This window comes from Symphodus melops (genome assembly GCF_947650265.1).
Source record: "Symphodus melops genome assembly, chromosome: 13".
NCBI classification, from domain to species: Eukaryota; Metazoa; Chordata; class Actinopteri; order Labriformes; family Labridae; genus Symphodus; species Symphodus melops.
In genome coordinates, this window is record NC_136703.1 from 22,655,810 (window position 1) to 22,670,047 (window position 14,238).

The 14,238-nt window shown below is 41.0% G+C and overlaps 1 protein-coding gene across 2 annotated transcripts; it reads right to left on the bottom strand.

Annotated features, from left to right (window-relative positions):
- Positions 1-2,084: 2,084 nt before the first annotated feature.
- tmdd1 (transmembrane and death domain 1) lies at positions 2,085-6,600 on the bottom strand. Of its 2 annotated transcripts, none has more exons than XM_079358899.1 (5): positions 6,448-6,600; positions 5,869-6,060; positions 4,737-4,856; positions 3,813-3,965; positions 2,085-2,429 (listed from the first exon to the last, which is right to left on the bottom strand). In XM_079358899.1, exons 1-5 carry the CDS (start codon positions 6,515-6,517, stop codon positions 2,095-2,097), a joined length of 870 nt encoding a protein of 289 aa, XP_079215025.1. In that variant the 5' UTR covers positions 6,518-6,600; the 3' UTR covers positions 2,085-2,094. The 2 variants fall into 2 exon arrangements, with proteins under 2 accessions (XP_079215025.1, XP_079215026.1); XM_079358900.1 differs by lacking the exon at positions 2,085-2,429 and adding an exon at positions 2,607-2,714 and having other exon boundaries at positions 6,448-6,596.
- Positions 6,601-14,238: the final 7,638 nt, after the last annotated feature.

Consider the following 14,238-nt stretch of genomic DNA (forward strand, 5'->3'; position numbering starts at 1 on the left):
TCAGTACAAGGGCTGTACTGGGCTCAGACTGGAGTCAGTCTGAATGAATCTGGCTGTTCAATCCAAAGCTTTGATTATTCCTTTTGTTTTTCCTGGTCAGCGCCGCAACACAATCACACACCTGCTTACATTAGAATCATGTTTTACTTTGTTTTTCCCAAAACACCCGGCAGATGACAGGCTTTTTTATATTTTTTTAGACTCCTCTTTAAGTGTTACAAATCACGTCACCACCACGTTTACCTATTTAATGTAACTGCATGGAGCGCTTTAGTCTGCTATTTATTCAAGACAACTGAGCTAGCAGCTCCCATGCCTCATGATGGATGTTGGAGAAACAGTGAGCAACAATTTTATTTTATTTTTTATTAAAAAAAAGTGGATAACTCAATAAAAAAGTTCAGAGATCCTTGAGGCTTACTGCTTTCAGCCTCGAAACCAAAGGATTTGTTAAAGGGACAGTCAAAGAAAAAATCTAATTCAAATCTAAGGTAACAATACAATACATTTGCTTCAGACTATTCAAACCTAAAAAAGATTTACGTATAATACAGAAGGAAAAGTCGAAGTATCAGATTTTATTGGTATTTACAAATCTGAACTCTTAATAATGCCCATCTGGCCTCTTATAGCACGGAAGTCTCATACAGTTCTGCTTGGCACTTTAATTTGTTTAAATGTTGATTTATGAACTAATTGTCTGTAATTGCTGCTTAGTGCCACCGTTAATCCAAGCTGTCTGCCTCCTGAAGCACATTAAGCCAGATTTGTATAATGAACTAATTAGTTCAATTATGAAAAAGAAAAGTAAGGGTAGCATAAAAACTGGGAACAAGAGCCTAGAAAGTAGTCCCGTGCCGTGAAGGGGGGTTTTGTGTTGATATTATAAAGCAAAAATCTGCAGACTATGAAAAAGCAAATAATTCTCATTTGGAAACAGCTTTCAGCAGAACTTGAAACTCTCATATTGCAGATTTGTACAGTTTGGTGTCCGATGGCAGCTTCCAGGTTGAAGTAGCTGCAGGATCTCTGATGTCACGATTTGTTGGCTGTTGAACAAATCCCCCTTCATACTTCACACTTACAAAAAAATATATCTCTGTGTTTCAAATCTGGCTTCTGTCAGCCACCAGAAGCTGCCATCATCACCATGAGTGCTCCATTGTCTGCTCGCATTGTCATTGTTATTAGTCGTTTTGGATTGCCTGCGGAGGTATCGGCAGGCTCCGGGGAAGCAGGCGCCAGGCTGGATAATTAGTCGTTCTTCGATGCCAGACGGGCACGTTGCCGTCACTTGGAGGGGGAAATGGAAAGTGGAATCACTATCACAGCAACACCGGAACAACCTTTGGTGTGAGGGCTTGGGTCCAATGCATCTGTCGACAACTAGTTTATCTACCCACTGGCACGATAATAACACTTTGCCCAGATTATTAGTTTATCTGAAACACAGATATTCTTGTCATATTTTTCATGATTAGTTGTGCTTTTCTGGAGTTAATACTGAGTTTTTGCATCAGTCCCAAAAATCAGTGTGGGCAAACTAAGATTTGAAGAATGTACTCCTTCTGAAACTTTTTTTAAAGCTTATTTTTGGGCTTTTTTTTGCATTTTATTTGAAAGACAGGACAGTGAATGGAGTCAGAAATCAGAGAGAAAGACAGCCTCTGTTCATGAGATGCTCAAACTAACCACTAGGCCACAGCATTTTCAAACTTTATCAACCTTGTGAACTTTGCATTAGAAATGATCTGGCAACCTGTGTCGTAATAAAAAAATCTGTTGAGTTAAATAGAAATAAAAATAAAATCAATACACTAAAATAAGTCTAAAAAAAAAAAAGTTATTTGAGTTTAATAAAAAATGCTAAAGTAAATCGCTATTATGCTACAGCTAGCATGACTATTATACTTCATAAGACAATTTAAAACACAAAAATGCAAACAGTAGCTGCTCTGCGGTTTCCACACATCGCCTCATTTTTCACCAACATGACCTAACAACGTCATTAACCAGGCGGACATGTTGATGATCAATGGCGGCTCAAGCTCTTATAGTTTTTAGCCCAAAGACTGAAAGTGATCTTTCTGACAACTAAAATACTTTATTATATGGATTCATGTCGATTTTTACACAATTGAAACTGCCTCCTGTTTCCTCCAAGAAGCTCCCATCATTCAGCATCATATCCCCAACCAAGAGCTCACTGCTGGAGCTGCTGCTGACCCTGTGGTCACAGCTGTTTTGGTTTCTCCTGGAGATTTGGATAATCATCAAAAGTATAGCAACGCCGGTGAGCAAGGTACCGCCGAAGCCCAGCAGGAGGCCATACAAGAGCGGCAGAGCTACATCCAGAGGTCCTTTCTGGTACAGCGGCACAGGAGCCCGCTCCACAATCAGATCCAGGTCACGCCATGACAGATCCCTTACTGAAACACACACACACACACACACACACACACACACATATCAATACATAACACCAAACTGGAAAGAAACTATAACCATCTCCAAGGACTGTTGGAGCATTTTTCGTCAAGTTTTAGCTTGAATGGAAAAACCCGAGAGAGTAGGAAACAAACTGGACAGGTGATAATTACATTTTTGAATTTCGAGGCATCCTGGGAAATACTCCATACAGTGAGAGTGTTGATGTTGAGAAGTAATGAGTTGGAAGCATGCCCACGGCCACCAAATCTAATCCAGCATCTCATCTAAACAGTTAATAGATTGAGGGCTCAGTGAAACATATCATTTGTCATTCAGACAGTCTCCAGAGGTAGAGCCCAAAAACCTCCTCTTGACACCAATAGCCAGGGAGGTTTGAGCTCTATGTACTGCAAAACTTGCCTGAAATGAAATCATTTGAAATCAGCATGTGGCCCAAGATAACGATAACATCATGAAATGGCGGATGTATTGCATACAGTCACATGGCATCATCGGATTGTCTGAGGAATATGAAATGCCCCTGAAACGTGTAAGGTGCAGGATTAATGTAGTTCTCTCTGATTGAATGTCAGCTTCACCGTTAATATGTTTTCACCTGTCTGAAATTATCCAATTGTCTTCTTCCACTTCTTTCATCTTGCCTTGGACTTTTTTGCTGATAAACGTTGTCTTATTTAATCTGCACATACAGTTTATTCATATCAGTGCCATCGTGAGGAGACGTGAGGTTGTGATGCTGTGAGTCAAATTTCGCAGGACCTGAATCTGTTCAGAGGGCCATTTTATTAAATGAAATTATCAATATTTAGCACCAGTGAATTGATAATTGCATCACACGAGTCAGGACAACAACACATCGTTAGCTCAAAACTCACGTTACTTTGGATTTTTCTTTTGGCCCAGATTCTACCTGAAATGTAAAATGTATTCTTTGGTAAGAAAACCAGTCAAGTCACTGATCATAAGACCATTACATTTCTGCCCAGAGCCCCAAATCTAAAGGTTTCAATCATTTAATCTATTTTGATCTATAATATAAATGTAATTCCTTATTAATTATGGAAAAAAAAAATCTGTGTCTGTTTTAAGAGACGTTGATGTTACTTTAAAACCAAAAAGTCAGTATTTCCTGTCAAAATGAATCGGTCACTGTTTCTTGCTCGTTCGTTTGTTGCAGATTTGGGTTGAAATATGACTGATGATCTGAATTTTATTTTTTAAGCTTCTGTTAGGTCAAGGCTAATAACGATACACATGTATTATATCGGAGGTGAATCTTTACGGAACAATACTCAAGTCTAGGTGTCGAAAAGGGGAATCATAAAATCTCTTAGTTCAAGTTTGAAATATAAAAACCTTACCCTTCCTCTTTTTGACCCTCTGGGCTTCCGTCCTTCCATCCTTTGTGTCTGACTGTACAGGTGGGACGTTTAAAGAGCTCACGTATTTGTGATAGTCTTCAACATAGCGTTTAAGGCTCAAAACTTTGTCCTGGTTGATGTTCTTCGCCACTTCTGTGAAAGCATGAGCACATTGACAATCTGTGAGCGTTTCCATGTCATTTCTTGTGCAACAGAATGTGATTGTTGTTTTCTTGCCCTGAACATAATTAGTTCTGGCACGAGAGCTGCGGCTGTCCTCGGCACGGAAGAAAAGATGCAAGTTTGTACCTATGAGTACATCTTGTCAGAACTGCAAACCAGAGCACGATAATTGCAGCATTCTGCATCCACAGTCTTTATCAAAGCCGCCACTGCCCTCCCCCCTTTTATGTCTTATAACTCATCTCTTCCAATCCCCTTCTTGTCTTTTTTTTCCCTCCAAAGCTGCTGATGAAAGGAACAGATGGTTTGTTCTGTGTCTTGTGTCAGCTCCACTGAGTCCTCTGTCAGATCATTTACACCTCCTTCGATCCAACGCCACTCGGCTGTGGCGTTGTGCACACACTGGACGGCAACACATGCCAGAGACTGGCAGCGTGCGAAAATATGCCACTTGTGAAGTTCCAATTAAAAAGAATCTGAAAGTAATGAAGCAATTACGCACTGTTGTTAAAGTCTTGAGGAGGCCTTGTTGACCGAAATAAACCCAATTTTCAAAAAAAACACAGCCATGCACCCAAATGAAGTTCTGTTCCAATTTCTTTTTGTCAAGGGACCTGCTGAGATGTCTCAACAGCACTGTGCTGCACATTAAAGTGAACTTTTAGGCCTATTAGATTAGCACAAAGTTGTTCTGTGCTGCAGGAGGCACATGTGTTCTGTCTGTCTCAATCTGTCTCTCACCGATTGCGATGTCTGTTCTGCCGATGTGCTGCAAGGCGCGAGAAAGCCTGTCGTAGTAGGTCTGCTCTCCATACCTCAGCAGCCAGTCTGTCAGGGCCGTCCGGCACTGAGCCTCGCTATCTAGAAAACATAAAACATATGGCCGTCACACAGACAGGTCTCTGACAGTCTGCAAGCTGCCAGAAACTCGGTGAGCGGAGCTGGACATGTGAGAAACTGACAGCTCTCAGTGTAGTCTGAACTTCTGTCTTACAGCTTATAGCAACATTTCTTCAAGTTTAACGTAAAACAAGCCTCACAATTCAGATGTGTTTCTCAGAGGAGCTTGGAGGAGATGTCCGTCTCGATTTGAGTGTGCACGCAGAACGTCAGCTGTTAATCAATGTGTTCCTCAGTTGGTGACTCACGTAGGACGCCGTTAGGCAAATCAAGTCAGTTTCTTTAAATGTGAAAATATGTTCATGTAGAAATAATTCAAATAAAACTCTAATTCATGTCCCTAGCCTGTTGATGAACTCCCCAATCATGAGAAGAGTCAATCATCTCCGCCTGCTCCACTTTTCAGAAAATGTGTGCTCAAAAAGGCCATTTGGAGACTGTCCCTTTGTGACATCACAAAGGGCACTAACCCCTACCCCAGGTGGGTGACACTCCCACAGCTCTGTGTTTGTTCTGGCCTCAGATTCTGCCTTCTCAACGTAAACCCTTCCCGAGAGTGGGCGTGGTCAGACACAGCTCATTTACATTTAAAGCTACAGACACCGAAACAAGCGTGTTCCAAGCAGGGCTGAAATTAAAAAAATTGAGGGGTTTATAGGCATGCAGGATCAGAGTGGATTTCCAGCAAGACACTTCACACATGTTTTAGAGAGCTCTGAGACTTATTGAAACTGGTTGATAAGCAGATATTATATGATCTTAAACAGTACAAACAAGTTAAACTCAATTCTGATATATTCCCTTTTCAACATCACCAAAAGTGAATTACTGCAGAGAACAATAACCTTTTTTTACTGTATTTAAAGGTAATATACTGTAGGTCAAAATATTTTAATGTTTACATTAAACAATCATGATATCTTGATTCAAAAGTCCAAATATCTAATATGAGTTTCAGGTGACGATTACTGACCCTCAGCAGAGGAGATGTCTCTCTTGGTTCGAGGGTTGACATTTAGCTGGTTGTTCTCTGGTGAGAGCTTTTCTAGGTGCTCAAAGATATTCTCCTCCGGTTGAGAGAGAGTGAGCAGCAGGTTCTTACACTCTCTCAGCGTCAGCAGCTCCACCAAACGCTCCAGCTGATGGACGCCGATGTCTTCTGACACTTAAAAAGCAAGAACACATTTCTAAGTTATCCCGGAGAATAGGCCTGTTGAGCAATTTTGGAGAAGAAGTGTAGGTTGCACTAAGCCGTCATGTTAAGGCATGACTTCAGCAAAGTGTTTATACCGGTTAATGGAGCGTGATGCTGACACTACACAACATTTCTGCATCATGCGTGTGCTCTTAATTAGCAAGAGTGGCCTGAAGATGCCATATTTTACCCCCTCAGCTGCAGAGAATAGAAACTGAATATTCAACATTTCACAACAGAGAACGGAGCATTCAGCGAATTTGGTCTCACTGTGAGTTTGTTTTTCTACAACTGAACTCTTTTTAACACGCTGGCTGTTGATGAAGTTGCACCTGCTGTAGGATTATTGTCTCTCACCTGTGTCCTCTCCGTGTGTTGAACTCAGAAACAGAAAAATGGAGAAAGGAAATAAAATCAAGAGCTTCATGTCAGCTAAAGAGGAACAGGCTTAATACATGCTAGCAGTCTCTAAAGTTTACTTTGAAAACGTACAAATGATCTAGAATCAGTTGAGTTAGAAAACGTGCAGCATTGTTGCTTTTTGTAACAGCCAGTCGCCATGGGAACCATGCCAGCAACAACATGTTTATAAATGCTTATTTGTTTTTTTGTTTTAACTCACAATTACACTGTTTTCAAAGTGAGGTCCGTAAATTCAGTTACTACATTTTGAATTGAATCTGCTTAAAGCAGCACGTCATATTTAAGCAATGCACAAAAAGAGAAACATTTGTTAATGTTACCACATTTCAAAAAGAAAGTGACATGTTTTCATCACCTCTCACTGCACAATTGATTGATTCTCTCAGCCCTCATCGTTCATTCTAGAGCAGGCCGGTCAACTAGACTAGATCAATTTGAGCTCATGTTAGCCTGCTAATAAACAAGCTGTATAAAGTTTCCTGCTCCTACTGTACTAATGTAGGCTAATATAAGCTAACATTAGCACGCTCACTATAGAGTAGGCTAACATAGGCTAACATTAGCATGCTCACTATAGAGTAGGTTAACATATTAAGTAGGCTAACAACACATTAGCATACTCATACTTGAGCAGCTGATGATTATTAATTATATTATGTGATTTATGTAGAATCATTTTAAAGATATAGGATTGTAATAGCCTATCAGCTAATATGTACACACACACATCTGTGTCAGGTTAATAAGAAGGCCAAGATCTCAGCTCCGATCTTCTCTTAATGTTTTATTTTTATTATGTTGTCATGGAGTCAAGAAATTGGAACACTGTAGGTATGAAAAGACTCTTCTGTTTGTGTCCTCGCTTTTGATGTGCACTTCTTGAGGAAAATGTTCTGGGAGTAGTTGAGATGCATCTCACTGTAGCAAGGAGAAACATGTTTAATGACATGATTGTGTGGGCAACAGTAAGGGCATGTTTTAAATTGTTAATTAGCTTCATTTGCCAAACAGTAAAGGTTGTTTGTGTGGGTTGAGTCTCAGACTCTCCGTGTTGGCTGATGAAAAAAAGACAGAAAAAAAAAATCCTGCTCTGGGGCTGAGAAGAACAGAAAGTTGGGCGTGGGTGGTATAATGGCTCTGTGAAGATTTGAGAAGTTGCACTTAAAGGAAAAAAAAAAAAAAGGAAACACTGGGCACAAGGTTGGGAGTTTTATTCATATATGTGAGATTCTCTGCACAGTATCTTATTGATCAAACACATACAAAACACTTTATTATTTAGTTGAAGGGAAAATACAACATTTCACAGAACCACCATAATCTTGGAAAAAAAATATCTTTGTACATTTTCCAGCTTTCAAAATGGGAAAATGTTACTTCTTGGCTTTTGACTGAAATGCCCTCTAGTATCTTGATTGTTAGCTTGTGTTGCCGTATCTCCATGTCTCTTACACTTCACACCACTGAAATCTGGTTACATAAAGATACAGACTCCGGTGGAATGAAGGATAGAACACATGGAATAATCTTGCAGAAAAATGCCTGAATGGAAAGACACAAAGATACACAATACAGCCGGATGTATTCCCATTCTGAGATTTCTTTTGTTGCTCTGATTCACCGCAGTGTTTCCATCACCGTGTTTATTTCAGTAAAGTTTTAAGCCTTATTTTCTGAATTAACTTTCAGGATGGATGCCAGCGGCGGCACCTGGTGCAGAGCGGGTGATTGGGACTGTTTGATTTACGAGGACGCCTCCGAGGTTGAGGGGGAGGCGGTGGGTGCAGCAGGGATGGGATCTTGGCCTCTCCCTTTTCTCCGGGCTGAAGTTTGAGCCTGAGACTGAGCGAGACCAGGCCTGCCCATGCTCTCTGTGGCTGCAGGCTTTCAGGCTTCTTCTGTTGAAATCCTCAGCTTTGGCACGTTTTCACAGGTCTGAGCTGAATGAGAGTTTAGTCATCGGTGATGCACCCCCCACCCCCCCAAACCCCACAAAAACCCCCTCCTTGATCGCACACCGGCTGCCACCAGACACCACACGGCCTGCCTGCTATCTGTCTGCCTCAGAGTCCTGCTGGTAGGGAAACCCAACACTAACCAAACACATCACTCACTCTGCACACCTGAAGCTCCCTGATAGCTGCGCTTTTCCTTCTTTCATGCACTTACTTCCACACGTTTTCCACCCTCCACCCCCAGAATCTCTGTTGGTAGTGCTGAATCTTTAAAGAAAAGCAGCTCCCGATCTTATCGTCTTAATAAATCCCCCACAACTACTTTTGTGACAGATTATTGGTTGCAGTTGCAGCTCTAAACAAATCTAACTTCCAAAGTATTTGCAAACTTTAGATTCCTAGTTTCCTCTGTGCATAGATGAATGTCTTACCTCACTTAAAATGCATTACTCACCTTATTCGCTCCTTGAGCTCCCCGGTGATTCTGAGAACGCGAAAAACAAATCAAACTGCAAAATAAGACATTCAAAGCAGCTTTCACAAGGGGCTGAATGAACAACTCTCACGGTGCTATCTGTCTTCTCTCTGACTTTTTTCTCTACCTGATTCAGGTATTGGTGTTTTTTAGAGAACTGCGTCGACCAATAAGATTCAAGCACCTGAGTAGGACCACCCATCTCTCAGACTTAAAATGACGCCACACCCTGCCATGTGGCGAGGGTTGACTGCCTGGAATAAACAAAGAAAGATAGTAAGACAATGAATACATAAAGTGAAGGTAGTATTTCCAAACCTGCTGTGAACGTACGTCCTCCACTTCAAACTTTTGAGAAAACGAATCAAAGAAATTCCACAAATGAAATGGAATCGAATATTTCTCCAGTCAGGTCCTCTCGTTCATTATTTGATGAGTCTCTGCTGTAATTTACTCATTTTGGTCTCGCTCTTCAGAGTAAACCACATTCTTCATTAGGCTGGAGCCTCTCATTTCAGAAGCCCTTCGCATCCATTTCCATGAAAATATTTGTTCATTTTGCAGCTGCAACTGGAAACACATGCGTTTGCAGACAGTTTAATAGCAAACATTCTTCCTTCTGAGCACCATTAGGTTCTCAGCTCCATGTTTTAATCTATTCTAACAACGCAATTACGGGAACAACCATCTGCACAAGAATGACTGTACTTTTCTGGCCTGAATTAAACCCCAAACACATCCATGAAATAAATAAAAAAACAAAAACATTTTGTTAACAAGAAACTTAGCAGCTCTTTTCCCTTGCTGCAAGTTTATTTATCCTCCTTTAAGACTTGGATGAAAAATGGGGCGACACCCGACATCCCTCACTGAGAAAGGACAGACTTTTTGAAAAGCATTCCTTCCCCTCACAATAGCAGGATTCTGGAGGGGGGTTAGGGGGAGTTGGGTGGGATGGGTGGGTGAGGAGAAGCTGCACCAGCCCCCTCACCTGATGAGATATTTCTCAGGAGAGCACATTCATTTGAGCCCAATCTTCTTTATATGTGGTTTTATTGACAAGGACACCAATATCTTTGAGTTATGAGCTGCTGTTCTCCAGAGACAGACAGAGCTTTACCTCTTAGTTGCAGTGTGAGGCCAGATAGCTGCGGACAGTGCCACTTGTTGGATGTAATCTTTGGGACCTCTGGAAGGTGACAGGTGAAAAACGAGCCGCTGAAAACACTCGGCTCGAGGCAGCCGTGTGCCTGGCTTACAAACCGCACAGAGAGAGAGGGTTTGTATAGCTCCTCCATGAGGCCTCACGCTGTGAACTGAACAAAGCAACACGTGCGCTTCAACTGACAATGATCATATTTATTATCAATCAATAAAGGAATGCTCCTAAAGATTAACAGATTAACTCCTTTAGCCCGGGGCAGAGCCAGGGAGCAGCGAGGTCACTCTAGAAATCTGGTTGGTCGGCCAAGTGGTGAAAAAATCCTATGATTAGCAATTTGCCATGTCAGAGGCGGGACTTAAAAATAAGTTGATGTTGCTGTGTTTCAACAGGCTGCTTCTTAATGAAGCACATTTCCCTTTGGTGCTATTCATTTTGACTTTGGACAGACGTCGTGTTTTGGGTCCTCAAAACAGCGGCTCGTTTTTTGGGTTTTATTTTTATTTTTATTTTTTATTTTTATTTTTATTTTTATTTTTATTTTTATTTTTATTTTTATTGTATATGCTGCTGGAACCTAAATTTCCTTGAGGGAGTCATCCCAAAAGGATCAATAAAGTTCAGTCTAAGTCTAAGTCTAAGTCCAAAGAATCTACCAAGCTACCAAGAAAGGATTAAGACTCTCAGTGGAGATAGAAAGAGAAAGTTAATTCTATTCAATGGCGAGTGGGTCCTTCAAATGAGGCGACACACGCATAAGTCGGAGCCCCAGTTTAGAAATCCCAAAAAATCTTTTTACCCCACTGCCTTGTCATGATCGAGACAACAGGTCATCCTGATTCCGACGTGACGTCTTTAACCTGCTTCTTTTATTCAACAAAAACAAAGCTCTTCATTTAACATCCTACATTTCTGCCAAGGTCACAAACACACAGATCTGCTTCACAGATTCACTTAACTTCTGATGAACTTTTTGATGAATTTTTCAAAAATTGACACGGCGCCTGTGTGAACACAAATAATCAAACATTTCCCTCTCACTGGATTTTGATTATTTCCGTGCAGTCCAAATCTACGCTGAGAGGGACGTGTGTGACGGGAACTCTGGTAAATGTCAGGGGCAGCTGTGTTGACATTTTCTAGAACGGAGTGCATGTGCGAAGGCCATCATTTCCAAAGCTGATGTAACCATAAAGGTAGTCTACATACTTCCTGTTTCAAGGTAAACAGAAATGCAGAAATGATTGTCATTTGAGAAGCTGAAACATTTTCGGCTTTTAAAATGACTTTGAGGGAGCATCGATGGCTTGACTGTTTTGGCGCCCTTGTACAGGGGCAGTGGTCCTCGGTGCAGCGGCTGTGGGTTCAGGTCCGGCCTCGGCCCTTTGCTGCATGTCCCCCCCCCCCCCCCCCACGCTCTACTCACAACGTTTCCTGTCTCTTCAGCTGTCCTGTCTGTTAAAGGCAAAAAGGCCCCAAAAATATTTTTCAAAAAACACCTTAAACAATTTCTGCTTTTTTTTAATACAATCAAATACAATTCTATTAAACCTTCTTTCTTTTTTTTTTTCCATACTGGACTTTATATCACAGACAGAAACTATCCAAGTGCTTAGTTTGAAGTCAATCGTGTGCGAGTGTTTCTCTGGCAAGCTGCTCCACATGAGATAGAAAATATAAAAGCATCTCTTCACACAAAAACAATTTTGACATTTTTTTTTTTAATTCAAATTGGCTGTACAATTGTGTAACTATGTAAACATCAGACCCTGATTGACAACCGTGGCTCCACAAAGTGTGATCGCCTGTTTTACACGCTCTGCTGTGTAGTTTCGATGCCGCTGGTTTATGACTGTGTTCACATCAGATTAGTCTGAGCATGATTTCAGTTTTATACGTTTTGTACACTTAACGCCCATGAGGATTTCTGGGTAATAGACTCTTTAATGTCTCTCTGCTTGCTTAATGTTTCCAAGCCAAGTAAGCCTCCAGGCTTCTCTCCTTTAGAAGTAAAAAGTGCCATTCTGAGACTCATCTTAAGGAACATGTTTTTGGCAACATACAAAATCTGAAAAAAAAACAAAAAAACAAAAACAATCCAGGTGACTGTTTATAAAACTCACCACATTTTGGGGTGAGCGCTGACCCTCACACTCACACACACACATACATGTTTGATGTGTGAAGAGGGGCCGTATTTCAGCGTGACACTCCCTGAAGGCAGCACGCAGAGACGAGGCTCCGTTCAAACACGTCACTGTGAGGAATGTGAGCTTCAACAAACACCGCTTCACATCAGTACAGAGCCTCAGTGTAGCACATGCATGTGTGAGTGTGAAAAGCTTCATTATTGTGGTCCTTCACAGATGCCTGATTGTGATTAATATTGTTGTTATACATTTCAATTGTGACCTAATCTCCCCTGTGATTAATTGATTTTGAGCCTGACAGTGTCAGTGCATCAGATAACACCTGATGCGACACGTCAACACAGCTTTTTTTCTTTTTTTTTTTTTAAAAAGATCGATTTATTCAGAGCTGGAAAGAGAATCATTTGAAAAGTTTATGTGAAGAAAATAGGATCCTAAACTAGTCGCACCGGTCCTCAAGTATTCCTGATTCTTTGCCCGTCTCAGGTAGATGCGCACGTTTCTGTCATGTGCATGGCAACACAAACACTAATAGGACGAGTGCACTTATACACACACACACACACACACACACACACACACACACTCACACACACCGTAAGCTGCTGTAAGCAGAGGCTCAAAGGCATTGATCTACTGGAAGATAAACAAAGCACAGAATAAATATTTAAGTATACTTGCATGAAATTTGGTTGTCTTAATCAAGATTATGCTTAAACACATTTTCCCCTCATGAATTTAGTCACATGAATTTAGTAAATTCCAAGTTTATTCCCATAAATTCCCGTTAATTCCCATGGAAAGTTTCCAACTTTGGAATCCCCGGAGTTTTGCAACCCTAGTCTCTCTGCACTTTCTCCAGTAGGTTGACTGAAAGTACCAGTTTGACCACGTCCCCAACGCTGGAGGAGCACAAAATGTAGAATCATTATTTACGCATATTTCCTGTTAAAGTGAGCAACAAATGTGATGGTTTGACCTGCCGGGAGACGTAGCCTACCACTTTGCAGGAAATGTTATAAATAAATGAATATTGATAATAAACAACCCCAAACTGCATAATTACCAGTCAGTGTTTTATTTTCAACATAAAATCACATTTCCAAAGGGAAACCAGAATCAGCAGGTCTGAAAAACAGAAATTTGAATCTGCCAAAAAGATGTTTTTTAAAGCACATCTCTGTCCCAAACAAATGTTGTGTTGTGTAAAAGAGCTTCAAAGAACTGAGGTGTTAAGGTCACAGTTTTAGATTCTGACCCTGGTCGTCTTTCTATTTTGCACTCGATTCAACCGAATGACTAAAAATGAAGCATCATGTAATCAACATGTAATTGCTAAGATAAGTGGCACTAATGTGTAGGAGTGTATGATGAATGTAGACATCTGCACTTTGTCAGATTATAACACTGATTCAGAATAGCGAACACTGACACGCTCAGTGTAACATCAACATATCCCATCTGCTATACATGCTTCTTGTGTGTTCAGTATGTAGCATAGAACATGCTACATTATAAATACACATGATTGCATGTGTTCTCTTCCACCCCCACGCTTTGATGTATATCTCAGAACTGATGTACTTAATGACCTCATCTTTGAAGAATAAAACAAAGGCGGGTTTCATGTTTAAATGATGTTAGCGACTTCAGAGGCTTTTTTTCTTTGTTGACATTTATTGCTGTGTGAATGTTTGTGTGTGAGGATCCCGGGTGTCGGCGGCTCGGCGTCTGCAGGCCCTGTAGCCCGAGGCTGCCCAGAGGTTGTGTCTTCACCTTGATACCCCCCCCCCCCCTCACTCTCTCTCTCTCTCTCTCTCTCTCTCTCTCTCTCTCTCTAAGGCCCCTGATTGGCTGATTGTGTTCTGACTTGCCTGGGCAGGAATTCAGCTACCTACTAATGCACTTTTATGTCAAAGCAATTTGACAATGAAGAGTGCCATCGTTTTTGCAGCATAAATATTTCATTCCTCATTTGGATGC

What these genes read in the sequence shown, in the direction of transcription:
- tmdd1 (XM_079358899.1), bottom strand. Translation starts at nt 6,517, where the DNA reads ATGAAGCTCTTGATTTTATTTCCTTTCTCCATTTTTCTGTTTCTGAGT. An exon ending in AACACACGGAGAGGACACAG is followed by an intron (nt 6,061 to 6,447) that starts GTGAGAGACAAT and finishes TTGCTTTTTAAG; the next exon opens with TGTCAGAAGACATCGGCGTC. An exon ending in CAGAACAGACATCGCAATCG is followed by an intron (nt 3,966 to 4,736) that starts GTGAGAGACAGA and finishes ATGCTTTCACAG; the next exon opens with AAGTGGCGAAGAACATCAAC.